Genomic DNA, 18,517 nt, shown 5'->3' on the forward strand with positions numbered 1-18,517 from the left:
ATAGATAATATTAAACATAAGCAGATTTAAATTAATTAAGAAATTATATTTAAAATTAGAAACAAAAACTATAAATATTTAAACTTTAATACAATACCTTAGGTTTTTAGTTCTGAAGAATAAAATTAAAAAAAAAACAAAAAAATTAACTTTTTAAATAATACCAAAAACATATTTTTTTTTAATTTTTATATATTAAATTTATATTTATATATATATATTTAATTTATAATTTTTTTTTTTATTTTTATTTTTTTATGAATTTTTTATTTATTTTTTTATAAAAAAAAAAATTTATTATGACATTATGACTATTTATTATTTTCTATATTTTTATTATAATATATTAAAATAATTAAAATAAGTTCATTTTTTAATAGAACATTTTTATAAATATGGACTTTCATATTTTTTTATTATATAAGATGTATTTTTTTATAAAGAAAATTATTAGTTTATTTTGTTTTTTTAATTAATTGTATTTATATTAAAAAATTAATTAATTTTAGGAAATACAACATTACTTTAATCTTTAAAAATGTTACCTATTTTTTTATATTGAATATTTTATTTATTTAAAATATTATTTAGATTTGATCTTAGAATTATTTTCTCGACCTAACCATAGTTACCACATGAAGAATTTCTAAGTTTACTTTCATAAATAGGTTTTTTTTTTTTTAAATGGTAATTATTATATAGATAATATCCATTTTAAAAAACATTTAGATTTAAATTTTTAATTCTATTAATTATTTTTTGTAAATATTTAAAGATTTGGATTATTAATCTAATTTTAATTTCCTATTATTTATTTTAAAATAATATATATATATATATAATATATATATATAAATATTTATATTATATATATATATAAATTTAAAAATATACCTTTACATTTTTTCTTATTTTATTCAACTCTTTATTTTAAAGGATTCTTTTCCTTTTTTAATAATGTGTTATTATTATATTTGCTGTATTATTTAATTATTAAATTTATTAATATTACTATAATTATTATTATTACTATAAATCCTCATCCAAACTAGTTTATTATTTAATAGGTTAACTATTTTATTAACACGTTTATTTATTCACAACAGTACTCAAGAACGCATCTACCTTTCTTTATTTTCTATTCATATTAGTTTCGAATAATAAATCTTCATATTTTTATTAATATTTAGTTTATCCTCTTCCACATCTATCACAAATACATGATTTTCTTCTTATTATATCCTTTTTTTTATATTTTTTTTTCTAAATAATGATCATATCTTTTTGTGACTGCTATTTTTTCAAATCTTAATTAAATTGTGTTTTTGTATATTATAAATTCTATTATTTTTTTTTGGAATGTTTTTATATAAAAGTATTTGTTAATTCAATATCAGCAGATTTACAATATTTTTTTCTGTTATTTGAAGTTTTTTTCTAATTACATTAATGATAATTTTTAGAATAATTGCTCATATTTTTTATATTTTAAGTTCATATTTAAGATGATAATATATATATATATATATGAAGTAAAATAATAAAATTTTATGTATATATAAATATATATATATAAAATTTTAAAAAAATATATATTTTTATAAATAAAATTTATAATAAAAAAAATAAATAATAAAAAAAAAAAGTTTTGCATACAAATATATATTTATATAATATATATAAATATGCTTAATTAAAAAAAGAAGAGAAAAAAAAAAAAATCATAATATATAAAATCCTTTTTTTTTCTTTTTTTTCTCACAAATATAAATTTAGAGTCTAGAATTTATTTCCGCATTTATTTTTTTCCAAATCTTCTTTTTCTTTATGTACTTCTTCTCTTTTAGCACCCACATTTCTCAAAAAAATACTCAAGTCTGTTAATTATTCCATATATTTAAGGTTTCTAATAATATCCCTGATACCCTAAATTCCTATTTTTTCATTATTATTGAAATTTATTTCCAAATTGGTTAACTTATGTAATTTTTAACAACTTTTAACTATTTTCGCACAACTTCTTCCTTCCAAATCATTAGTATATAATTACACTTTTAATTCCCTTAAATCTTCTAAAACCTTCAAAACACACGCTAGTTCGATAACTAAATCATCTTCGACACCCACAAAGCCCATATCTAAATTTAAAACATGTAATTTGCTTAAAACACGAATTTATTTAACAAATAATTTCAAAGAATCAGCATTTACTTTATTTCTAATATGTGAAAAACCTCCTAAATAAACACTTAAATGAGTAAGGGTTTTCTCCAAGAGGTGCAAATTATTTACCAAAGCATTAATATCGTTAATATCGTTATATCTACCATCAAAATGAAGATGTTATAGTTGATTTAAGTTAGCAAAATCATGGAAGATATTATCTACAGATTTCTTTGTGAGATTATTTAATGAAAGATTTAAATAAAGAATATGTAAATTCTTCAATTGACCTAATGCATGACCTAAATATACAGAAAATGAATCACCAATCTTACATCCTTGTAAGTTAATATGTAAATCAGTTAAGTTTTCTAAATCTTTTAAACCAGAAAAAAGTTAATCTAATACATAGATTGAAACCTATAAATAAAAATATAAAATATTATATATATATATATATATATATATATATATATATATGTATATTTTAATATTTATTATACATATTTTTATTTTTATTTTTATTTATTATTTTTATTTTTATTTTTATTTTTATTTTTATTTATTTTACACATGATTATTCTAAATTCAAATGAAGACTTTTTAAATTAGTTAAAGTAACTAAATGATTTTTAATTGTAGTAGCATCTTAATTATTTAAACTATTTTCATGATTAAACATTAGTTTTAATTAAGTATCTTATTTAATCATATTATTAGTTAGTAATCCGAACTCTTATACATTAGTAATATTCAAAACTATACCTTCTGCATGTTAATGTAATCCTTAAAAACAATCGCTTTAATTTTAACTTTTTCGATTAAGTTTTTCAATCCATTATTCCAGATATCCAAAATTCTTTATTTTTCAACAAAAGAAGGCTTATTTTTTAAATGGTTTTGGATTTATTCTCTGTAATAATGTTACGTTCTTTACCCTAATGTACGTAAATCTTAAGATGCCTTGTTCCATTATTCCTTTTATTTTACAATTTTAGATAAATATTCCTCTACCTAAGTCAAGTCGCCTTTTACATTATTTACTTATTCTCTTATATCTTTAAATTTAGGAATATTTGCTTCTTTTTCATTATCAGCTTAGATTTCATTCTAGAATTTTTCGTAGTGATTTTATAGTACTGAATATTCAATATCTAAGGTAGATTAGAGTTATTTAACCTAATATATAAGTTAATATAAGATAAAATATAAAAAAATATATATATATATATGTATATAATTACCATTTCTTTGCATTTTTCTTCATAACTTGCTCTTAATTAGTCGTTTAATTCACTCTTTTTTTTTTTAAATAAAAGAATTAATTTTAAAATTTACTATTTGCTTATTTTAATTATTTAAATGATTTTTAAAGTTTTTTAGATTTTCATTTCTTTATATAGATAGTTTCTCAGCATCTTCTGAATTTCTTAAACTAATTATAAAATATATAAAAAATAAATTAATAAAAATTATTATAATTTTATTAATTTTATAATTTTAATTATATAATATATATAAATATATATATATATATTTATTTATATATATATATATATTATCATGCATATTTTATAAATTTATATAATTGTTTATTTATTACTTTAATCCAGATTATTCATTTAAGTGTTATACAAAATCATCATAGACTACTAATTTGTCTAATTCTTTCATCGAAGTGTGAGAACTGGCTACACATCTTGAACACAAAAAGTTTCTTTTTCCTTCTTAAAAGTCTGGTGAAACTAATATTATTTAAGACTTTTTTTTTTAAATTATTTTATTTATGTATTTTTTTTTACTTTATGTTCAGGACATTATAGTTCTGGAAATTATAAGGACGATTCCATTTTTTTTTTGGTATTTTATATTTTAGTTTTTTTTTATTTTTTTTATAATTATAAAGATATTTTAATTAATAATTTTTTTTTTTTTTTGTTATATGAGTATTTTTTTTAATAAAATATTTTTTTTATTTTTTTTTTGTGTAAAAAAAAAAAAATCCAATTTTTTAAGTTTTATCCAATCAAACTTAAGATCAAAATTTATAAAATAAATATATATAATTTTCTTGTAAAATTATATAAAAATATAACTACAACTTATATTGAATATAGAAATGTTATAAACATCCCTTTATGTGTATTTTATTTTTAGAAATTGATTTTTATTTTATTTGTAAAAAAAAAAAATTAAATTTTAAAAAAGTTTGTGTCTTTTAAAATAAATATTTTTTAATTTATAAATGATTATATATATAAATTAATAAATATATATATATTATTCTTATAGTTAATATCAGAAAATAAATTATATTTTACATTATATTCTATTTTTTTTTTTTTTTTTTTTTTTTTTTTTTAAAGAAAATATATATATTTAAAATCTTTTTATAAGGTTAAATTATTAATTTGTTAATATTTATATGTTTTAAACAATAAATAATTAATAATTCTACTAGAGAAAGACAATTTAAATGAATATTCTGTTCATATATAATGAATAAAGTAAAATATTTTAACATTTTTATAAATAAAATAATAAATTATTTTTCTAAATATTATTAAAAAAATTATAATTTAAATAAACTATTTCTATTTATTTAAATATAAAATTCTAAAATTTAATGATTATAGAACATAAAAATTTATATTATGAATTCTATTAATAAATATTTAATCTAAATATAAAAAAAATATTAATACTAATGTTTATTTTAATTTTTTCTTTTATTTTTTAATTAAATTATATTTCAATAACATTATTAATGCATTTTATATAAACATAATATAAAATGCAAAATATTTAAAATAATAAAAAAAAAGTATTATCATATATGTATATTCATGTAAAAAATAATAATAATTTAAATATGTAATTTAAGTTTAAAATAATTATTAATAATATATATTCAATGTTTTATATTATTTAACTTTTATTTTTACAATTTATAAAAAATAATGTTTTAAAAAAAATATATTTTTTAAAATATTTTCAAAATATATAAAAACAAAATTATATTTTAATTATTTTTTAAATATTTACTTTTATTTTGTTATTAATATAAAAATATTTATAAATACAAAAAATATTAAAAATAATAAATGCATATCTTATATATCTTTATCTTCTTAATAAAATTAATATTTAACGAAGATATATCTAAACTAATAAAACCCGATATAAACGCAAATCAAAATGACGATATTTAAATAATCAAAAAAAGTATATACGTCGGTTAGAATTTAAAAATAACCCCTCCAGGCAGTTTTGACGCATTTCATCTACAAGCGTTTTCTGATGTGGATGAAATCTACAATCCACTATGTAAAGTCCAAGAAAGGCAAATATAATTTGATAATGTAACACAATTAAACATATATGACACATAATTAGACTAAAATGGCTTAATAATGAATGATATTCCTATGACAAGTATAAATTAATATACAAAAATACTTAAATTTATATATATTAAAAATAAAATGTTAGTTGGATGGACAACAATAAATCCGAGTAAGAAATTCTAAAGTAAAGGAATTGCGAGTTTAGATAATAATTTAGATTTGTATTTATTTTTGATAGATGATAGTACAAACAAAGATTATTATGGTATTTAAGTTCTTGGAAGAATGAATTTAAAATAATTATATAAAGATTATAAATTAGTAATAAAAAATCATATTAATATATATAATAATATGTATATATATATATATATATGTATATATATATATTTATATAAATATATATACATATATATATATATATATGTATATATATATTTACTATTTTTTTAGTTAGAAGAGTAATCCTATTTAGTAGAAACTTAAGGAAGAATTTTCATATTTTTTTAATAAAAATTATTAGTATATGACTTAAATACTAAAGTTCAAAGACAAATAGACGGATATGTGGAAGATAAAGAGTTAAAAAAAGTCCTTGTATATAATTATTCTTAAGTAACAATGTTCTATATAGCACATGGATTTGGAGGATTTAGTGCATACATATTATAAGACAATAACTAATTTGAGAAAATGAGTTTAAATAAGCTTTATAATTCAGTTAAAGAAAATGTATCATTTAATATCGTAGATATAAATTTTTATGATTATTAAGTTTTACTTGGCGGAGTAAAGACTGTTTTTTTGAATATATATGCATTAGATTAAAATTCAGGAATTTATTTATTTTAACAAATTTTTTAAGATGAAATTGTTTTGCCCTCTGAAATTTATTAAATCAAAAAAGTTTTCATCGAATAAAAAAATGGGTAAATATTCAATATGTATAAATAAGAAACTTTCATCGTCGTAGGATCATAATACGGGAATTTTATAGCCACGGAAATTGAATTTAATCTTTAAAATAACGAATATTTTATTAATAGATAACATGAAGTCAGTTATGATATATAAGATATTTTAATTAATGAAAATTATGCTATTTTATGTGGAGCTAATACACATACTATTGTTTGGCATTCAATTAATTCGAAAGTAATTTAAGATATATAACCATATTAAGCATATTTTAATATTTTCGGTTATAATGGAGGAGCTTTCTTTAAAGGTGCTTATAATGAAACTGTAGGAAAATCAGTAGATTTTTTTGCAGGACTTTAAAGAAGGCATATTTTTGTAGTCAAAATTATAGAAGATGATCCTTATTTTACTTGTGATGCTACTGATTCAAAAATTAAAAATCTCATAGGAGACCATAATCTATTTTTATAAGCAAATAAAAATTGCCCAACATAAAAATAACCAAATTCTAATTAATATTGCATCGATAAATTAAAACTTACACTAAGTGTTTAAAACGTAAAAATTAAAAATATATATATATACATAAAAAAATAAATATAAATATAAAAAATATAAATAAATATATAAATATATATATAAATATATAAATATATAAATATTAGGTATATGCTGATAGTGAAAATGCATTAGATATCACAGTTTTTTTTTTTTGTTGTATAGCATTATTATTATTAATTGGAGTTACGATTTATCGTTTATATAAAAGAAAATATGCGCGAAAAACTAATCTTTTACTTGAATTTACTAATTTTAAAAATTAATAAAAAGCATTAAATATATAAAATTATGAATAGTTATAAGATTAATAATAATAAGGGATTTTTGAAAGTGATAAAATTAATATATAGTAAAATAAATAATAAGGTGTAGGAACTTATCCTGAAATCAATTTGAGGTAGAGCATGCCTGTAATCAAAGATAAATAAGAAAACGAAGGAAAAAAAAATAGTAATATTAATTTAATTAAAGAAGATAAAGGACACAATAATAGTAAAATAGATAATAATCATAATCCTAATATTTAAATTGAAATGAATGAAAATAAATAAACTATAGATAATGATTAAGTATTAAATTTATAAGAAGATGATGATGTATAATGATTCATTTTATATAAAAAAATAAAAATTTTAATATTTCATTTGATTTTAATTATTTTTTTAATTTTTTTTTTTTATAAAAGAAATTAAATAATTAATATTAAATTAAGTAAATATAATTTTGTTAATTTTTTTATTTATAAAACTTTTTCATCAATTATAATAAGATTTATTTTTTTATTAAAAAAAAGTATTAAGTTTATTAAAAAACAAGTTAAAAATATTTAGTTTTTTTTTCTTTCTATAAAAATAATTTTATTAGATATATATAAAAAATAAAAATATTTTTTTCATAAATTTTTTTGTTTATTTTATATAAATTTATTAAAATAAAAAAAATCAAATTAAAATATTTTTTACATTTACAAATAAAAACAAATGAATATTTATAAAACAAAGGAATATATTCCTCACTCATAATTAGAAAATCTCCAAATAAAAATATTTATATGTAGTATATTAGATGAAAAAAAAGTTTTACAGTAAAAAAATATTTAAAAAAATTAAAAAAAAAAAAAAGTTCCTAATAAAATGAAGAAAAAGGTAAATAAGAAAACCTAGAAGTAATGATAACCGGCTAATTAATAGTGAATAATACCCCAATATACCCAATATAACAAACTTAGTTTACAAACCGTTTATTTTTAGGGCAAAATCTTATATTTAAATATAAATATAAAGATTTAACATATAATTCATTACTAGCAATAACTTTATGGTCTGCACATAAAACAAAAAACCCCTTAAGACCTTTAGGTAGTACTACTGTTTCTTTTTTTGACGAAAAATTCAGGTTAAGATAGGATAAATGTAATTTATATATATGGATGGATACATTACCTGATATTTCTTATTAGTCGTGTACACCAGGACTTGTTACTGACAAAAATTTAAAACAAATAAATTTGCTTCTATAAAAAACTAACTAATTAACATATTCATAAAAGAATGAATATTTAGCTTAGCCATAATTGGAGTTAAATAAATTTTAGATTTAATAAAAAATACCTGCGGCATTTTTAGAAATATAATTCCCTAATTTCGAATGCCCAGTACCTTACTAAGACCTTGAATATTAATCTAATTAGCCACATTTTATATAAGAAACTTAATTTCTAAATGTATTGTAGTTTCTGATTTCGATTATGAATTTAAAGAGATGATTTAATATAAGAACAGTTCGCATTATTATTAAGAGATGATAAAATCCGTAATAACTAACTCCTACACGAGAATAATTAACAATAATAGAAAAATCTTTAAAAAATCCTATATTAGGTGAATAAAATAAGATGAAAAACTACTTTTTTATAGATTTAGGTATATAAATAAAAAAATAGACAATTAATAAAATATATATTTTTATAAATTTATGTATATTTATTTTTTATTTTTATAGATATTCATTATAATATAATCCTGATGCTTTAGTTAAGTTTTTGCATTCAGTAAACTGGAGTTAGGAGAAAGAAGAAAAAGAAGCTATAAAATTATTAAAATTATGGGCTCCATGTGATTTTGGAGATGCCTTACATTTATTATCATGTTCTTTTTGTGCAAATGATAATTATAATAAAAAATATAAAAAGCCTTATGAAAGTGTACTTTTAATAAGAAAATACGCGTGTGAAAATCTTGAAAAATGTGATGATAATATTATTTGTTCTTTTTTATTATAATTAGTACAAGCTTTAAGATATGAACCATTTGATTATTAGAAAAGTTATTTGGCATAATTTTTGATCGAAAAGGCTGGTAAAAATACTGAAATTTCAATTTTGTTGTATTGGTATATATTTGTAGAATGCGATAATTCGGGTAATATTAATTAAATAGTTTCTGAATGGTATAATTAAGTTTTATAGTGTTTAAAAGAGTTCCTTTTAGAAAATAATAGTTAAAATTTTGAAGTTTTGCAAACTTAAATTGCTTTTAGGGAAGATTTATAAAAAATGGTCAAATCTTTAAAAGGAAAAGAGAGACCAGCATAAATAGAAATTATAAAATAAACATTAAAAGATGATAAATTTAAACACCCGCAATTCTAAAAGCATCCTTTTTGTTTAAACCCTAAATTAATTCTTGTTGAAAGTATACATGAAAAATCCACAGTATTTAAAAGTGCTATGGCGCCTATTAAAATGACTTTTCTTACCCATCCAGTAGGTATTTTAATATAACTTACTTCTTTATAAATATATATATAAAATTAAAGACAATCCATAATAAAAATGTGAAGTAGAGATGATTTATAAAAATGGAGATGATTTACGTCAAGATTAATTAGTAATGTAAATATTTAACTTAATGGACAATTTATTAAAAGGAGTTTCTTAAGATTTTAAATTAATGCCTTATAAAGTACTTGCGTGTTCTAAAAGTGATGGATTTATGTAATTCGTTCCGAATTCTACTACCATATAGGAAGTTTTAAGTAAAGATAAGAATATATCTAATTATTTCGAAAAATTAATTTAGAATCCGAAAAATCCTTTATATGATAATTTTAGGGACAAAGGGGAAGAATATATACAAAAACTAATATAGGAAAAATAAATATAATAACAAATAATGGAAAACTATATGTTAAGTTGTGCAGGATATTCAGTAATGACATATTTCCTAGGAGTCGGAGATAGACATTTGGAAAACCTAATGATTGATTTTACAGGAAAATTTTTTCATATAGATTTTGGGTTTATTTTAGGACAAGATCCTAAGCCATATGCACCTCCTTTAAAATTATGTAAATAAATGGTCGAAGGCATGGGAGGAGTATAGAGTAAAGTATATTAAGATTTTAAAAAAAAATGCGTAAATGCATATATATATTTGAGAAAATATGCAAAATTAATAGTTAATTTGTTCTATTTAATGATTGATTCAGGAATAAAAGATATAAATATTGAAGCTTTGGAAAAACTTGTAGATAAATTTAATTTAGACTCGAATGATTAGTAAGTTGAGTTGCATTTCTTAAATATATTAGAAGAAAGTGTTAGTGCACTATTCCCTATAATAAATGATATAATACATAGATGGGCAGGATATTGGAGAGCATGATTGAATATATATATATATATATATATATATATATATTTATATTTATATATATTTACAAACATATTTTCTATATATTTTTTTAAATCTTATCTCATAAATAAATTGTATTTTTAATCTATTTTTTATTTTAAATTGGTTTTTTTATTTTTTTTCAAAATAAAATATATGAATAGAAAATTATAATTTATTTTAAAATATATATATTTATGAAATTATATTATTGCTTTTATAGAACATTTATTAAATTAGTTAGTTATTTTATTTATATATTTATTTCAAATCAAAATTTGTTAACAAAAATTATATTGGCTTAAAGATTTATCGTTTAAACTCTAAAATGCCTTATTTAATCCCTCTAAGTAAATTTATTCTTAATTATTTTCTTTATTTTATTATTCCATATTATAAACTTCAGTTTTTCCTTTTCCTAAAATTATGATTTTTTATAAATTTTAATGCCAAAACAAATGAAGATTACATCTTTTTTCTTTCATAATTCCTATTTATTAAAATTCCAGATTTTAATTATCTAAATCTAGATTAATTTTATATATCTTATTTGAATTTTGTGAGTTATATTTTCCTCCAAAAATATACAAAATCTGTTCTTTTTTCTAAAAAAAAACCGAAAAATCATACAAACTAAAAGACAATTATAAATTTAAGCTTTTCCACAAATTTTATTCTTCCTAAAAAATCTCAATTTAATTCTCATCTTTTCTTCCTCCAAAAACTATCAATTTTCCCTAAAAAATAAAACTTTAACATTTTTCCCTTCCAAAATTTAATTTTCCACATAATTCCCATTTATTTTCTTCTATTAAATATCTCTAACATTCTAATATATAGATACTTTCTTTACCTTTTTAAACTTATTTACCTCCTATTATAATAATTGAGTTTTAAAAAAAAATACATGAAAATCCAAAAACAGGAATAAGCATGTTTTAAAGTCTTTTACCAGTGTTTTCTATAGGGTTAAATTCATATAAATATTTAACTGTTTTTCTATAATTTTCTACAAAACCTCCCATTAACAAAACTTTATTTTTATTTAAAAAAATAACTCCTTATTATTAAAAAAGCCTCACAGTAATACTTATTGGTCTTTTTTCTGTTAGTTAAATGTTAAGAGAAAAACTATTAAATAACATATAAAAAGGTTCTAAATCATTTCCTAATAAAATCCCATATAAATATTCTACTTAATCTTAATTATTTTCTTCTATATTCTATATTATTTTATCTGTATTTAATATTTTTTCATTTATTTAATTTGATTTTATATTTGTATCTTAATTATTTACATTTATATATTAATTATTTTCAAGTTTTTGATTTATTTATTAATAATTTAAATTAACTTTTCCATTATTTTAATATATTTTATCACTACTTTAGATTACTTTTTCATAATTTATATTTTAATCATAATCATCATTTATTTTTATATTGATTAATAAACTTTCATTTATTTTTTATAAATTTTCTTCGCTTTCTTAATTATCTATTTTCCCTAAATTATTTTAAATACCGCTTAAAAAAACACCACAAACAGCTTATCCAAATTTATCACTATCTTCCGGCAAGCAAAATTAAATAAAAGAAAGTCCATTATCAATTTTCCAATAATTTTTATTTTTTTCCCAAATTTCAACTCCATCCTCTTAACAACCTCCAAAAACCCAAATTTTATCTTAGTTTTAAACACATTTTCCCAAAACCCTCTTTTAATTTAAAAAGAAGCCTCCCAAAACAGTTTAATCTTCTAAAAAATACTAATAAAATGTTTATTAACCCCCTTCTTCTGTATTTCCTCCTAAAATAAAAAACTAATTGTTTTAATTACCTAATATACTGCCTTATTCAATCCCTTTAGTCAATTTAAAATCAACAATAGTCCATTGATTCGAAATTTCGTCATATTTTTCAACTTTCCTACTTCTTTTTTACATACCAGTATATCCCCCACATGCGTAAATACTCTCTTTATATACGAAAAGAAATCCAGTGCATCTTTAGATTTTCATAGGAGCAATTCTTTCCCATTTATTTGTTAAAAAATTAAATCTTTCGCATTAATTCATTATTGCGGTGTTATCGTTTTACCCATAATCTCTTCCTCCAATTACATAAAGTTTGCCATTAAAAAAAATACTCATATGCGTATACCTGGAATCTAACATGTCCGGCATTCTGATTACTTTCACATTTATACTATCATAAATATAAGCTTATTTAGTAATATAATCCATATTAGCACTCAAACCGCCTGTGATAAATATTTCTTGAGAAGAAAGATAAACTAAGGAAGAATAATTCCATATTTGAAAGCCTTTTGGTATAGGTAAATCTTTAAATTTCTAAGTAATAGTATCGAACATAAATATTTTTGGTTCATTTTTACTTGTAATACCTGCTAAAATAGTAGAAGTTTAAATAATTTCTTTTCCAGAAAAATTTTAATATGGAATTCCATGAATTGATTAATAAAATTAAGGTAAATCTACACCTGATTTCACCTATATACAACCCATATAAAAATAAATATTTAAAATTATAAATTATATAAATATTAATATATATATATATATATATTTATACTTTATATATTTTTATGGAAAATAAAATTAATAATGAAGAAATCGAATATTTAATATAGTGTTTTTCTTAAATAAATAAATAAAATTAAATAATTATAAACTGCTTGAATATATTAAAAAAACTTCGAATTTTTAATTAAATTTATACGATAAAAGGTTATAAACCTCTTCTTGAGTTTTTTAAAAAAGGGAAAATTTAATATTTAAAGCAAACAAACTAAGAAATAAATATATTAGCTTTATAAAATTTTTATATTATATTAAAAGGTCAAGTTACTCTTTATGGTATAAAAACTAAAAAAAAACGTTCTTTTTAGTCTTATTTTTTGAAAAATGATTTAATTAATTCATAAGACAGTTTTTCTTAGTGTAATTCTTATGAAAATCAAAATTAAGATAATTTGAGTATTTTTTCTGGAGACAGTGATATTTTTTTAAATAAATAAACATTAATATAAAAAAAGCCTTTATATATAAAAAAAAATTGTTTTTTAAATGATTAACTCGAATTTTTAACTTCTGAAATAAATTAAGATCAAAGACTTAAAAGTTCCTCTTTTCATAATAACGAATTTTTTAAAAGAAAATATCTTCATAATAATACTTAAAAATTAAAAACTGTAAATGCAGTTTCATTTTTTGGTCATAAAAATAAATTCCACACATAAAATGGCAATTTTTAATTGCAAAAAATATAAACTTCAGCCAATTTGTGTATATTTTTGATTTTCGATTTATAAAATTTTAAAGACTTAATTTAAGGAATTAATTAAACTGATTTTTAAATTAAAAAAAACATAGATTTTATCAAATAAATGTAGACCTTTAACAATTGTTCAAATAATCAAATTAAAAATTTAGCTAAAATATCCAGAATCCTAAATATGAAAAAAGGCTCTTTTATATACTAATAAGATGATCTTTCTAAAGGAGTTTATTTCATTATATAGGGAGAAGTCAAAATATTGAAGTCACTTCATATTTTTAATGAACAAAAATAAGAATTGTAGGCCAAAAATAAACCGAAAATTACCTAATATGAGTTATGTTTGATAAATTAAGGCTAGATTTTTGGATTTGATGAGCTTATTTTAAACGAATAAAGACAAAATTCGGTATAAGTGAGTAGTTTTGAAGTTTAATTGTTGATAATTCCTTTAGAAAGTGAGGATATTTAGTTTTATTTAGATAATTAGGTTATTGAAAATATTAAGAAGCAAATTAATTTCCAATGTGAAATAAGAGAGAGTCGATTTAGAAAAAAATAAGAGATTTTTTTTAGAATACAGAAAAGTTTATCCATTTAAAATTAAAACAATAATGATGAAAATAAAAATAAAATAGAATTAAAGAAAAATGATTAATAAAAAATAATAAATAATAATAATAATATTTTATCAAATAGTTTTTTTTAAATAAAAAATAATATAAAAAAGTCATATACACCTTCTTTACTTAAAAATACGAAATATGAAAATAGGCCTTAAAGTTCATCTTTTATTTTATTTGATTGTTATTAAAATAGTAAACATTAATCTTTATTTTATAAAAAAATAAATAATAGTGTTATTAATAAAAATTATTATTTAATTAATTAAAGTGTTGCAGTTAAAAATAACAAAAGGAAAATTAAAAAAAGTAAATTAATTTTAAATTAATATAAGTAAGATAATAATTAAAATGAATTCATAAAAATTAATTAATAAATGTCATTTCTATAAAACTCAAAAGTTATCTAAAATAAAATTAATTAAATTAAAAACTAATAACTTTTTATGACTAAAGATAAATAAAAATAATAAGAAGAAAATAGTAAATTTATTAATTCTTATCTAAATATTTCTTAATAATGTACTTAATATATCATAAATAAATAATAAAAAAAAAACATAAATCAAAGTTTTACAAACTAATCTTTTTAAGAAAATCGTCTATATATTTTAAAAGACAATATTGAAAATTAAACTATATTAAATATAAAGTAATATAAATGAAAAAATAAAATATAATCATAATACAAAAATTTTAATATTATAGATAACATTATCATTCTAATATAAAAATATATAAAAAATAATAATAATGTGTATATAATATATAAAAAATATATAAATATTCATAATATTAAAAAAAAACTCTTTTATAAACTCCTATAAACCCACCTAAAATCCCCCCTCCCCCTATACAATCCCTAATTCCAAAAAACATTAAAAAGCAAAATACTATTTCTTTCGATCTTTTATTAGACTAATAGTTTTTGAAAAATATTTCTGATAAAACCCTTCTTATTTCAAATTATAAGTCCTTAACTTGAATTAAAATATCATTTGCTATATTTATCTATTTTCTACTTTTAAATCATGATAAATAATTGATGATTATTTTTTTTTAATTTAAAAATATCAAATAATGTTTTAGTTTAAAATAATATAATACATAGAGCGAAAAATAGTACTCATTAATGCCCTTTAAAACACTTCATATACCCAAATACACAAGCTCTAAAGCTGTAAATTCCTAATAAGCCTAATTCCAAGAATAAAAGGGTAAAACCAAGACCAAAATCTTGTAAAAAAGCTTCAAATATATTACCGTATGAACCATATTATAAGCCCACCTAACCTTATTCTAGCTTATCTATAATAAAATATATAATTGAGGTTATTAAACTATTTATTTTATCAAATTCAATATACATTATGGCAACTAGTAAAATTCCCTTTTAAAAACCTGAAAGACACTCCCTTTCGACGAAACCTTATTTGAAAAAAAACTTAGAATTTCATAAATTTTTTAAAAAAAGCTTTTGACCTATATGCAACAGAGTCGGAAGTTAATTCATAAATATAAAAATTATGAATAAAGTATTTAAAATTAAATTTTAAAATGCTATAGAATCTTCTTTTTAAGAAAGTAAGATTCAATAAATTTCATTTGCAATATTATGAATTAAATTATAAAAAGTTATAATAAAATAATAATAAATATAACAGTGTAAATGAAGAAAACTTATAAAATAACTAATTTTTATATATTGGAAATATGTTTAATATATTAATTGATTTGTTTTTTATTTATTTTTTGATAAATATAATGATAAACTATATTATAATATATTTTTATAAATAATTTATTATAAAAAACTAAAAATATAATTATCAGAATTTAAACTTATTTTTTATTCAAATTAAAAAAATATATATAAATTAATATTTAAAGGATAAAAATCTACTAAAGTCCAAAAAAAAAATAGATTTCTATTATTACCTAAAACAATTATGAAGTTTTTATATTTAAAAATTTAAAATATTAAATAAATAAAAGATAATAAATATTATTTTAAAATATAAAAATATGTTAATTAAATATATAATGAATAAATAATAAAAATAAACTTTTTAAAAATTTGAATGATTAATTAATGTATATTTTAAATAAATATTAAAATATTAATGTAAAAATAAAAATATTATATAAATATTTTACATTTATTTTTTATATTAAAATATATATTAAAATATAAAAATTGATAAAATATTATTTAAATAAAAATCTATAAACTATAGAAGTAATAATAAATATATATTAATATTTATATAAGTAAATATATATATATATATATATATATATTTTTTTATAATTAAATATTTTAATACTTTTTAACTTTTATAAAACTATTTTTTCTAATATTTGTTAAAATAAATTTTCTAAGAATACTATATTTTTTACTTTAACCTAATATTTTTAATTTTTTCATTTTATATTCATTAAACTTTTTATCATTACTAAAAATTTGAAATTTAATCATTTTCAAATTAATTATTATTTTTATAATAATATTCAAACTTTGAATAATTTCTTGAACAAAAATTATTACTCATAAAATTGATTTTCTAATCTCCATCTTTATCATCTGTACAACTGATAAAACCCATACTATTTTTATTATTATTTAAATCATATTTTTGAGAAAATCCTTGACTACATTCGAAATTATAAGACTGAAATTAAATCTATTAATTTAAATTAAAATCACTTAATGCAAAATTTTTATTTTCTTATAATCTTTCGTTTCTTTTTTCTAATTATTAATCTAAATAAAATTATATTTCCTTATTCAAACAAGATTCACATCTACAATATTCATTACATTTAATACCTGTACTATAACATTCACAGTATTTTTTTTTACAGTTAGATTTTTTACAATTACAACCTTTATTATGTAAATAAATTTAATCATTATCCTTTAATTATAATATTAAAAAAGAAATATATTTGTATATATAAATATATATGTATATATTATTATTTATAAATAATTATATATATATATATATATTATTTATAATATAATATATTTTTATATATAAATATATATATAATAATATTTTATATAAATTTTAAACCTTTTTTGTTTGTATTTAAGATTTAAATGCGTCTGGGTTCCTTATTTTTAATTTTTAAATAGTCATATCTCTTTCATCTTTTTTTTAGAATTATTAAAACATCCACTACAATTACATTTATTTGAACAAAATTCCTATTAATTAAAGCAGTCGCAATATAATTTTAAACATTTACTTTTTTTACAATTACATATAACTTTCTTTTTTATTATTATAAGGGCCTTAAATTTTTTTCATATTCTATAATACCATTATAGGATAAAAACTTGCCTTCATCATAGTCATTTTAAACATTGTCATCTAATAAATTATACAATTTATTATCTTTTCCTAACGAAATACTATTTATTTAATTTAAATGCAAAATTCTTCTTTTTTATTTTTAAAATCTCTGTTTTTTTTAGAACTGTTAATTATTATATTCTAAAAATTCTTCATTAAATAATTAAGGAAAACTCTCATCTGTTTCACAAATTTAGATTAACAATTTTCCTTTTTAAAACTTTTTTTATTATTTAATAACTTAATCTTATATCTTTAAAGAATTTTTATGTTAAAGTATCATTGTCATTCGCTTTTTTGGATTTTTTTTGTCATTTTCAGAAAAATCAAATGTTAATTTGTGGATATTTTTATTTATTTCACATTTTTTTGGAAATAGCTCACTATATATAATTTTTATTATAATTATAATAATATTAAAATTTATATTATAAATAATTAAATTAATAATTTTTTATATATATATATATATATATTTTAAATAAAATTATTTAATTATTTTAATTAACAAAAAAAAAATATATATAAGAATAATTTTTTAAAAAAAATGAAAAATTTATTATTTT

At 17.7% G+C, this 18,517-nt stretch overlaps 4 protein-coding genes across 4 annotated transcripts, besides 35 other annotated features; 2 read left to right on the forward strand and 2 right to left on the reverse strand. All coding sequences in view use genetic code 6, as the record gives it.

The window, feature by feature from the left end:
* Positions 1-180: 180 nt before the first annotated feature.
* Positions 181-231: a microsatellite.
* Positions 219-278: a microsatellite.
* Positions 232-282: a microsatellite.
* Positions 233-280: a microsatellite.
* A 542-nt stretch (positions 283-824) lies between the features above and the next one.
* Positions 825-879: a microsatellite.
* Positions 825-882: a microsatellite.
* Positions 825-885: a microsatellite.
* A 114-nt stretch (positions 886-999) lies between these two features.
* Positions 1,000-1,035: a microsatellite.
* Positions 1,036-1,556: 521 nt separating this feature from the next.
* Positions 1,557-1,632: a microsatellite.
* A 126-nt stretch (positions 1,633-1,758) lies between these two features.
* Positions 1,759-4,013, reverse strand: IMG5_193860 (hypothetical protein; the record flags this gene model as incomplete). The annotated part of the gene is made up of 7 exons (XM_004024989.1): positions 1,759-2,583; positions 2,735-2,762; positions 3,092-3,342; positions 3,408-3,461; positions 3,502-3,598; positions 3,767-3,924; positions 3,966-4,013. 7 exons carry the CDS (start codon positions 4,011-4,013, stop codon positions 1,759-1,761), a joined length of 1,461 nt encoding a protein of 486 aa, XP_004025038.1.
* Positions 2,603-2,649: a microsatellite.
* Positions 2,655-2,725: a microsatellite.
* Positions 2,668-2,727: a microsatellite.
* Positions 2,668-2,745: a microsatellite.
* Positions 3,669-3,722: a microsatellite.
* A 386-nt stretch (positions 4,014-4,399) lies between the features above and the next one.
* Positions 4,400-4,444: a microsatellite.
* Positions 4,445-4,495: 51 nt separating this feature from the next.
* Positions 4,496-4,525: a microsatellite.
* A 136-nt stretch (positions 4,526-4,661) lies between these two features.
* On the forward strand, positions 4,662-7,292 carry IMG5_193870 (hypothetical protein; the record flags this gene model as incomplete). Its single annotated transcript, XM_004024990.1, has 3 exons — positions 4,662-4,670; positions 5,964-6,989; positions 7,097-7,292. Coding segments are annotated over 3 exons (1,231 nt in total), but the record flags the coding sequence as incomplete, so codon positions are not given.
* Positions 5,111-5,152: a microsatellite.
* Positions 5,851-5,948: a microsatellite.
* Positions 6,994-7,088: a microsatellite.
* Positions 6,998-7,093: a microsatellite.
* Positions 7,023-7,093: a microsatellite.
* A 328-nt stretch (positions 7,293-7,620) lies between the features above and the next one.
* Positions 7,621-7,662: a microsatellite.
* A 108-nt stretch (positions 7,663-7,770) lies between these two features.
* Positions 7,771-7,812: a microsatellite.
* A 1,074-nt stretch (positions 7,813-8,886) lies between these two features.
* On the forward strand, positions 8,887-10,657 carry IMG5_193880 (phosphatidylinositol 3-kinase, putative; the record flags this gene model as incomplete). Its single annotated transcript, XM_004024991.1, has 4 exons — positions 8,887-8,914; positions 8,994-9,139; positions 9,184-9,760; positions 9,810-10,657. The coding sequence occupies 4 exons, from the start codon at positions 8,887-8,889 to the stop codon at positions 10,655-10,657; spliced, it is 1,599 nt and encodes a 532-aa protein (XP_004025040.1).
* Positions 10,658-10,661: 4 nt separating this feature from the next.
* Positions 10,662-10,709: a microsatellite.
* Positions 10,710-11,895: 1,186 nt separating this feature from the next.
* Positions 11,896-11,933: a microsatellite.
* A 5-nt stretch (positions 11,934-11,938) lies between these two features.
* Positions 11,939-11,983: a microsatellite.
* Positions 11,984-13,192: 1,209 nt separating this feature from the next.
* Positions 13,193-13,260: a microsatellite.
* Positions 13,261-15,314: 2,054 nt separating this feature from the next.
* Positions 15,315-15,373: a microsatellite.
* A 991-nt stretch (positions 15,374-16,364) lies between these two features.
* Positions 16,365-16,400: a microsatellite.
* Positions 16,401-16,756: 356 nt separating this feature from the next.
* Positions 16,757-16,782: a microsatellite.
* Positions 16,783-16,838: 56 nt separating this feature from the next.
* Positions 16,839-16,890: a microsatellite.
* Positions 16,891-17,377: 487 nt separating this feature from the next.
* On the reverse strand, positions 17,378-17,771 carry IMG5_193890 (hypothetical protein; the record flags this gene model as incomplete). The annotated part of the gene is made up of 2 exons (XM_004024992.1): positions 17,378-17,476; positions 17,670-17,771. 2 exons carry the CDS (start codon positions 17,769-17,771, stop codon positions 17,378-17,380), a joined length of 201 nt encoding a protein of 66 aa, XP_004025041.1.
* Positions 17,531-17,659: a microsatellite.
* Positions 17,542-17,644: a microsatellite.
* Positions 17,560-17,651: a microsatellite.
* A 569-nt stretch (positions 17,772-18,340) lies between the features above and the next one.
* Positions 18,341-18,416: a microsatellite.
* The last annotated feature ends 101 nt before the right edge of the window (positions 18,417-18,517 follow it).

The sequence above is a fragment of the Ichthyophthirius multifiliis genome (assembly GCF_000220395.1).
Source record: "Ichthyophthirius multifiliis unplaced genomic scaffold scaff_1120509251391, whole genome shotgun sequence".
NCBI lineage: Eukaryota > Ciliophora > Oligohymenophorea > Hymenostomatida > Ichthyophthirius > Ichthyophthirius multifiliis.